This window comes from Lolium rigidum, chromosome 2, assembly GCF_022539505.1.
Source record: "Lolium rigidum isolate FL_2022 chromosome 2, APGP_CSIRO_Lrig_0.1, whole genome shotgun sequence".
NCBI lineage: Eukaryota > Viridiplantae > Streptophyta > Magnoliopsida > Poales > Poaceae > Lolium > Lolium rigidum.
The window spans coordinates 73261949-73271323 of NC_061509.1; the positions used below are offsets into that span (position 1 = coordinate 73261949).

The 9375-nt window shown below is 46.5% G+C and overlaps 2 protein-coding genes across 2 annotated transcripts; one reads left to right on the forward strand and one right to left on the reverse strand.

Annotated features, from left to right (window-relative positions):
• The first annotated feature begins 328 nt into the window (after positions 1-328).
• LOC124686711 (50S ribosomal protein L7/L12-like) lies at positions 329-1051 on the forward strand. The gene has a single exon (XM_047220611.1). The coding sequence runs from the start codon at positions 391-393 to the stop codon at positions 967-969; it is 579 nt and encodes a 192-aa protein (XP_047076567.1). The 5' UTR covers positions 329-390; the 3' UTR covers positions 970-1051.
• Positions 1052-1496: 445 nt separating this feature from the next.
• On the reverse strand, positions 1497-2858 carry LOC124686712. Its single transcript, XM_047220612.1, has 2 exons — positions 2750-2858; positions 1497-2570 (listed from the first exon to the last, which is right to left on the reverse strand). The coding sequence occupies exon 2, from the start codon at positions 2430-2432 to the stop codon at positions 1497-1499; it is 936 nt and encodes a 311-aa protein (XP_047076568.1). The 5' UTR covers positions 2433-2570; positions 2750-2858.
• Positions 2859-9375: the final 6517 nt, after the last annotated feature.

Genomic DNA, 9375 nt, shown 5'->3' on the forward strand with positions numbered 1-9375 from the left:
GGTCACCCTTGCCTATTGCCATCCGGGCATTTTAGAACTTGGAGAAACTAAGTAATGTAGTTTTGTGGATATTGTCAAAGGATCTTTTTGGGGGAAAACAGCCATCTTTTTGGCAGCTGAGTTATGCTGCACTCCAGTGTCCAGTTCCTCTAAATCGTTGTAACACTGCCTTCTAAATTTTGATAGTTACCATGAATTGTCCACTTTCCTATAGCTGATGCATGTACTTCTTCTTGTGTTCCAGAGGTTATTCATTGATTAAAATTGCATTCAGTCACACAGGACGGCAGGAGATATTCACGGTCATTTCCGTTCTTGTGCAGGTTAGATCATCTTCAGTGTCTTCTCCTTGCCTGGTTATTTGTGCCAACTCAGGAAGCTGGCAGTAGGATGAGTCTGTCTACCGTAGCAAGACGACTATGTTCTTCGAGATCATCATCCACGAGTCGACTTTCAGTCGTTTCGGCACGTCTGTACAGCGCTGAGCCTGCGAAAGATACGGGCGCTAAGAGATACAAATATCCCGAAGTCTATGATCCATATGGTCCTATGCCACCACCATCAGAGAAAGTTGTTGGTCTAGCTGACCGCATTGCCGCTCTCCCTCCTGAAGAGATCAAACAGATTGCTCCAGCTCTCCTTCTCAGACTGAACCAGCCAGCACCACAGGCAATTTCTGGCCAGGGTTTCAGTGTTGGTTCTCAAGGTGGTGCTGGGGCTGGTGCAGGTAAGTCTGAAGAGAAGAAGGCCGAGAAGACAGTATTCGATGTCAAGCTGGAGAAATTTGAGGCTGCTGCAAAGATCAAGATTATCAAGGAGATCAGAACATTTACGGATTTGGGTCTGAAGGAAGCAAAGGAGCTGGTGGAGAAGGCCCCTGTCATTCTGAAGCAGTCACTGACGAAGGAGGAAGCAGAGGCGATCATAGCGAAGATAAAGACAGCAGGTGGTGTTGCTGTGATGGAGTGAATGATCAAAGCCTGTACACAGCCAACCTTTTTATTCTTCTGATTTTGTTACCATGGTCGGCATTTGAGGTCAGAGGATCTCTACACTGATGGAGGAAATGAATGGTTCACCTGACAGGTAACCAGAGTGGGATGCGAACTAGATATTTTAGTTGCTATGATGGCGCCTTTATTATTTGTCCTAGAATAAGCCTTTCTTTGTGCATCACATATCTTTTCTGACGGGACACTGGCATTGGGTGTAAGAAATGTCGACACCATTGTTATGAATGTGATGCTGATACCTTTTGTTTGCCTTGTTGGTATCTATTCTGTATCACTTTTAACCACGTCATTTTGATATTTGATTTGAAATGCTTTCCAATCGCACAGTGAAACCAACTACAAGGAAATGTGCTTACCATATTCCCGTTCATCCTGTGATGATATTAGTGATTAGAAGTTCCTGTTGAACAATCTATCAATTCCATATATATGAATCAATGTTGTTCTTACAAGAAAACAAGAAGATGAAATGTCCCAACGGCCTCACTCCGTCTTCCATGCGTGAAGAAAGAAACTGTAATCGGCCGGGTCGCCATGAATACCACTGCCGTGCTCCCACCCAGCGCTGCTGTCATCGACCTCTGGCGGAGCACCTGGCTTGAAGATGAAGACCGCCTGCGCTCCTGGCCCGGCGAAGATCCAATCGTGCACGTCCCAGAGCACCTGCACCGGCGCCTCCTCCACGAGCACCGTCTCGTTGCCCCTGAACTTCCAATGCAGGTTCTTCACCTGCACCAGGACGCGGCCGTCCACCGCGATCGACATCTCCGGCTCCCTGGGACCGGCCAGCATGCTCTCGATGACGATGTCGTGGTTTGGCTTCCCAGCGTCGAGCCACGCCCGCGCCGTGAAGCTGCGCCTGCCGAGGACGACCTCACGGCGGCTCATCGGCATGGCCTCCTCCAGCGTCGGCCGGCACTTGGTCCGCTTGTACGCGTCCTTCTTGAGGTCGCCGAGCGTGAGCACGACCTCGTCCTGGCTCACCAGCGCGACGTAGTACCCGCAGGCGGGCTCCGGGCTGCTCGTCGCAAACTTGGCGGACCGGAGGTCCCAGAAGACGTCGAGGCGGTGGCCGTCGAGGAAGAGGCTCTTCAGGCCCTTCTTGCTCCAGAACGGCCACGGCTTCAGCTCCACCTTGAGGCTGAGCGTCTCGTCGTCGCTGCCGTCGCCGGGGCGGTCGATGGAGATGGTGAAGGACTGGTTGATGATGCTCTTGTGCCACACGACGGTGACGAGGCGCTGGACGCCATTGATCTTGGTGAGGTACACCGTCACCGTGGAGCACTGTGCCGTTGCCGAGGAAGACGATGCCGCCTTGCCCGTGATCGAGTCGTCGGAGGCCGTGACCCCATTGATGCCGGCGCGCTGCTCGTCCATATGTCTGGACGGCTCGCAGGATTTGGATCGCTTATGAATCATGGCGAATCAGATCAGGTCGATCCCTTTCCCTATACTACAAGAAGACGAAACACATCGGCGTGGAACAAGCCGCTCGTCGCGTCAACAACAATGGCGATTGATCAAGAAGTAGACTCCGCCATGCTCGATCGTCATGGGCTGCATGCATGTATGCGACGCATGATGAGCACGGAACAAATTAAAACAAAGAGAAAAATCAAGAGGTAACAAAATACTAGAATCCGGTGATCGATTCTTATGGGTCGTATGCAAGAATAATCGACAAAGGCACATTCTAAATCGAACAAAACAAGAACAAAATCTGCCTTGACGCTTACAATCGGATGCGCGCGCCAATAGTCTCTTCGTGAGAATATGCAAATAATCGATCGTGTGGGAAATACGAACTCCGGTTTGGACGGAAGCTATAGAGAAAGGATGTTGACGGGAACGAAGGTTAATTGGACGGTTTTTGCCGAAAAAGATTAGAAGCCCAACGATCGCGCGCTGTTGTCAGCTGAGTGCTATTTATGTCCACCACAAAGGAGGTGGCATGTCATGCACTATATCCGCCATGAAAATAGATCAGGAAGAGAACACCAGCTAAGAAAAGGACGATGTCCATGTAGTCATGCAGAGGGAGTAAGAGATCCATCGTCTCCTACGCGAGTGTCAAAGAAGTGTGCGTTTGCAACACATTTTCTTCTCGTGGTATGGAAAATATCAATGTTAAGAAAATCAGTAATCGTTAACTGCTCGATTGGCTTAGGAGTAGCGATTAATCGGAATTGGGACAATTAACTGATTTAATCGGTCGTCTATTAATCGGTGCAGCCTACACAAATCAGCACTTAAAACAGTTATATAAGAAAAATAATAGTATATGCGTATCTAAATGTTTGTCCCTACTTCTTTATAGCCTAAAATCCTAGAAAAACAAGTACGCTTCTCCTCCGTGACCTAATCTTCAAGGTCAAGAGCGAATCAGGATGCACAAGCCGAAGCCGCGCTCCTTCCTTCCACTTCTTCTCCTCGCACCTCTGAATTTTATCTTCTCCCACCACCAACCTAGGGTACGACCCCTCTTACACCTCAACCACCTAACCTATTGAAGAAGTTCTCGAGCTCCTGGATGAGCTCCTCAAGGTGGTCGAGCTCCTGCATCTGAGGTCTGGGCAACTGCGAGTAACTGGTCTAAGAGGGCAAGGAACTAGTTGGCGACAGTGGAAATTGAGCTACGAGAGACTGCAAACAAGCGAGAGCTTCTCAAAACCTACTTTATTGGGGAGGGGTAGCACCTGTATTAGAGATACACATTGAATTTTTTGTAACTTTTTTGACCAACTGTAGTAGTTAATCGGGAACATACCTAGTAATCGGACTTTCAGACTGATTAGTCAGGCTAAAGGATTAACACAAGCGATTAATGGTAATCGACACGGTCGGGCCCCTAGTAGCGACTAATCGGCCTAGTAATCGTTGAATCGGCCTAGTTTTTGAACAGTGGAAAATATATTGAAAAATGTCGCAACATCTCGAACACACCAATTTTTGTTTGGTTTTGCCAAAAATCCCCCATTGGGTGTAGAAGTTCACAGAGAAAATCATCGCACATATGCAACATGGAAGCTAGTGTTTGCACCATGAAAACAATATTTAAAACATGCACCCAAGATCATCACAACATGTCACCCATGTCTGTGCAACAAATAGAAACAATCTTGTAACATGTTAGACGGACGTTTGCAAGCATATAGGCATTCCCAAATATGTTAGGCCTCTCACTGCGAACATTTGAGGCCCAAATGTCGCTGATTTGGGCTCATTGGAGCCACATAAGAGATATATTAGGTGACCGTAGACCCGGTTCCCGTCTACCCGATGTCCAATGGAGCACACCGACATGAGCATGAGCTCCACCGTGACACATCGATGGAGCTGTATGTTTCACACTTGAGTTTGATACATACATTTGCAGCATCAATTTAGACGGTAAACATGTCGTTCTAAGTTATTTTTTCATCTTTATTGGCCATATTTTATCAAGAATTTACAATTTACCGAACTGCATCTGGCTGGATTGTTGCACCCTCGAAAAGGATCCATAATTAGTCATTCCCTAAAATTAGTAAACATACAAGATACATAAGATACAATTTTGGACTGTACTACACAGCGGCGCCGCACATTGCGTTTCCGTGCGGCGGCTGATAGCTGCATGCTCGTGTCAGAAAAAAGGTGCGCTAGCTCCTTTAAGCTCACATGTGAACACAGTGACTTTTCACTGACATTGTTGTGGCTATAGACAAAGAAACATATCAGATTATTTAGAAACAACTACTATATTTTTCGAAGCAACCACGCGAGGTTCTCCGGAAAATGAATACCAAATTTTCAAAAGAACTATGAGGTTCTCTAACACAAGTTATTCAACAGTAGACTACCAGAGAACAGGGCGTCGACCTGTTGGTTAGCACAGCGAGAGCGCTTGCTGCCCACCCGGGCTCGAATCCTCGGATTGACGGGTGCTTGCGGAGCTTTCTTCTATAAAGCTAAGCCGGTCAGGGCTTCCTGGCTGGTCTCGTTATTATTATTTTTTAACAGTAGACTACCAGGATAATTGCAAAGAACTACTAGTACTAGATTATATACTCTACAAATGTCTACCAGATTATTTTCAAACTACTATCAAATTATTTACAAATGACTATCAGGTTAATTACAAACAACTGCAGAGTACTTGATTCTATACAGACGGCTACCAAATTAGTTGCAAATGACTACCAGGTTAATTACCGTCAGTCACCAGGTTTTGACTGTTAGTACTACTAATTTGCATGCTAATTAGGCACTGTACTAGATGCCAAAGAAAACTGCCAGGTTCATTTAGGCTAATTGCAATTTTAATTAAGCCTAACTGCCAGGTTCTAGACTTCAAAATCTGCGAGAAAACAATCGTCCACAAACAAATTGATGCGCATGCATCTGATGTCACTCCAGGTTTACATGCAAAAATTAAGGAGTATCTCTACTACTTAAAAAAGAGAAACCTGTTCCGTCGTCAATCTAGGACGTGGTCCGTTGCCTTCGTCGTTGCTCCGTCCCGCGAGCGGACGCATAAATGGGCCAAGCCCAACAAGTACACGGTTTGTTCCTCTTCTCTCTCCAAGCGAACAGAGGCTGTCCCGAACAGAAGCCACACCTAGGGTTCCTCTTCCCTGACACCGAACCGACGCCACTCGGTCGATCCCTCGTGGCGCCGCCTCCCTCCTCCGGTATGAGGAACGAAATCCCTCGGCTGCCGAATCCCCACCCCCGAATTGTGGCACTGCCGTTCATCACCTCGTGCCACCTCCCGCGCCCCCTGACTTCGACGCTTCTGGACGTAGCTGCTCGTCGAAGCTGTCTCGCCGTCGACGCTGACCCGAGCTACTGACCCCATTCAACCCTGACCAGCCCCATGGTTACCTCCAGTTCGTCAATTTCCGTCGCGCCAATGAAAAGTTTGAAGGTCTGACATTTCAGTTTGTTACATCTGTTCTACATGAATTTTCCGAAACAAAGGGTTACTACCCACATCTGCCAGTTCCTTTCTTTGTTTACAAAGATTAACATGTACTTGAATTGCTATAAGATAGTTGGATTTCTATTCTAGGCTGGAACCGTGTGGTGCACATGAGAGCAGATGAGCAATTGGTTTCAGACTTTCATCAATAGCTTAGTTATGCAGTATGCTGCTCCCAAATCCATATAAGGCTTCTTCATGGATCGTATAGAAAATCAAGTTACTGTCCAATAAGTGGGGAGACACTGAATGGTCATCACCAAAAAGGCAACGATGTATCAATCAGTGATTTAGTGTAGTATGTATATATTTGACATGACAATATGCAATTATATACTGTTTTCTTGTATTGCAAAATTGGTATGACTTAGAATTGCCTGATGGGGACATACAACTTTTTTTAAAGCTGAAAAGCTAAAGATCTTTTGCATGCTTGCTTTGTAATGCAATTTTCATATCCTAAGGGCATGCCCAATGCATAGCCCTAGGGGTGTTGCCTCACACCTTTAACTAGGTTCGGGTGGTCCAAAGTAGGTTCGGATGAGGAGGCAGTCTCTTCATCAGGAGGCAACCTCTTCAGCCATAAAGTGGAAAATGTGAGAGAGAAAGAGAAAAACCAAATCAGCTTTTGAGAGAAAGACATATTAATGGGACCATAACATGGCATGCATATATCAAAAGTTTTATCCAAGCCTAGTTGGACAGCTGCCTCCATTGCTCATGCCCTAAGACATGCAACATGCTTTTGAGATGCTTTGAACTGAAAGTTTTAAAATTGAAGAAACGGCACTATGAAGCAATTGATTGTTGTTTTTGGGATGCTTTCCAAAAAAACATACTCTGTATTTAAAATCTAGAATTCACAAGTGGTGATGTTTTAAAAACCAAACCATTAAGTATGCTCTTTTATGCAACATGTAGTGATTGTGCTATGTTGGTTGGCTCTTCTATTGGTAGTATTCCATTGGATCATACAGATTGACAACCATGTTCAGTAATGATGTGATCCGTCACATGGATCTTTTGTTCAGTTTTTCGTATAAATGTAGACACATTACTCAAAATTGTTGTTGTTTATGTGCTACGCATATTCGGCTCGCTCGATACGGACTTTGGGGGGAAGGAACGGATGTGATGGGCAATGCCAATACAAGCTCAACCTTGCGTTCCTCATACCAGTGATCGAGCTTCTCTATCAGCTGCATTTTTTTCACCGCATAACAGGTCTCGGGCTGGGAAGAACCAGCTCTGAGTGGAACGATAAAAGTCTGATTTGTGAACCTCATTTCTTTTTGTGATCAAAGTCTTTGTTGAGGAGCTGAGACCGGTGATGTTTTGGTTTTGTCTGGAAACATGTTTGCACATATTGCATCAGATCTGCAATACACGTTTGGTTAGGTTTTATTTGCATTTTATCTATAAATCTATTTGATCATCTTGCATAAGATCTGATCATAATGTTGTTAATTATTTTGGTGAAGTTCTTTATTTTACCTGGAAATATGTTGGAGTGCTGAAAGTTTCTATTGGTGCAAGACAACCTGTAGTAGTTCGGATGTCCAATCCTTGTAGAGTAGACAATCAATATATTAACATGCCAGACAGGCAGCCTGGAGTTAAATGGTTCCATATGCGACAGGCGTAAGTAATTAACATGGTAGACCCACTTTAATTTCTGCAAAGATGTAGCTGTTCCAATTTGTGACAGTCAGTATATTAAGATGTCACACATGCATCCCTCGAACCACCAGGGGTGGAAATCGACCATGATCTCCTCATCCCGTGGGAGCGTGCGCCAGCTGCACTGGCCGCCGTCGACGGACGCGACCCAGGCGCGAGGGTACCCCTCGTCGATGGCGAAGCAGATGGCCTGGAAGCAGACCTTGCTGGGGTGCGCGCGGGAGAGGAGCGCAGAGCCGACGTAGTGCCTGGATTTGCGCCAAATGCGGTCATCGGGCACCGTGTCACATGGAGGCGGTCGGAGGAGCACGCGGCGGCGGGTGGCCGGGTCGAGGAAGAGGAAGCAGGGGAGGATGCTCTTGGGGAGGCCCACGTCCGGTTGGAGGAGGAGGCCCTGGTGGGAGTCGTAGACCTAGAAGTCGGAGGCGTCCGGGGCCAAATCGAGGGAGAGGCGCGGGACGGAGGCGTCGAGGGGAACGGACATGGCGTCATCCTGAGAAATGCATGTCTAAATCAAGGTATCTCATAGAAATGCTCGCAGGCTTACCTTACAAAAATTATCGAGCATTTTCATGATATTTATGGCAATAGCAGGACCACAAGGCAATTTGTGAGAGGCTAGAGTGAGCCTCTTTGAAGAAAAGATAGCTAACCATGCAGTCACATGAAAGTGGGTGACCAGCTCCCAGATCAAGATAAAATATGATCCAAAACTTATCCTTTTATAGAGGAGTTAATACAAGCAACTCTCATTGCTTGTAGTGTAAGACTTGATGAATGTTAGCATCGGCAACAGCTCGATTATTTGACAACACATGAAAGCATTCACATATATCAGTTGGGATTATCTTGCCCATTACTTTGCCTACTTGGTTGAGAACACTTATATTTTTGTAGTTCATCGAAATTTAAAGAATACCTTACTTTAAACCAAAGATTAAAGATTGGTTGATTGATTATGTGGTATTTGACTTGTGCTTTTGATGTCAACCTGAACAATGAACTTTGGCGTGTATAATTTTAGACATCACAACATTAAACTATGGTGTGCATAGATTAGTCCTTAAATTTTTCATAAGTTGTAGGAATCACTCCACATCCGGACATCACCCTCACTCGTGATGTGATGTGAGGCTTTGTTTCCATTTTGTGTGCCTACTGCCAACAAAAATCAGGTTGATGATATGATGCTTGTAGTGCAACTTACCCTTATTATGGATCGGGGAGCATTATTGAATTTAACTTAGTGTTGGTCTTGAGACCATGTTTTCTGTCATATATTTGTGGGTAATGGTTGATGCTCGTATTTTAACTATATTTCTATTTCTTTACCTGTTTTGTTACCCGTAGCAACGCACGGGCATTGTACTAGTCTCAGCCAAAAGAAATCAAGAAGAGGACCGGTAAAGAACTACTGGGGCTGTGGCTCTATGTGCTTGGCAGCCCCCGGCCGCCTCCACCGCAGCTCCGTACTTGGCGGTGACGACGGCTTCAAGCGCTGCTTCGTGCTCGGCAGCGGTGGCGGTCGTGCATTGGCGGCGGCGACGTCGCGACGACCTCCAGCGCTGCTTTGAGCTTCGCGCGGCGGCGACAACCTCCCCGCTGCTCCGTTCTCGGCGCGAGGCGGCGGCCGTGTGGCGACGACGACTTCAAGCCCTGCTTCATGCTCGGCGGCGGCGACGACCTCCAGCGCTGCTTCGAGCTTCGCGGCGGCAGCGG

Bases quoted from the DNA above. Each gene is read 5' to 3' on its own strand.
- LOC124686711 (XM_047220611.1), top strand. From the start codon at position 391: ATGAGTCTGTCTACCGTAGCAAGACGACTATGTTCTTCGAGATCATCA.
- LOC124686712 (XM_047220612.1), bottom strand. From the start codon at position 2,432: ATGATTCATAAGCGATCCAAATCCTGCGAGCCGTCCAGACATATGGAC.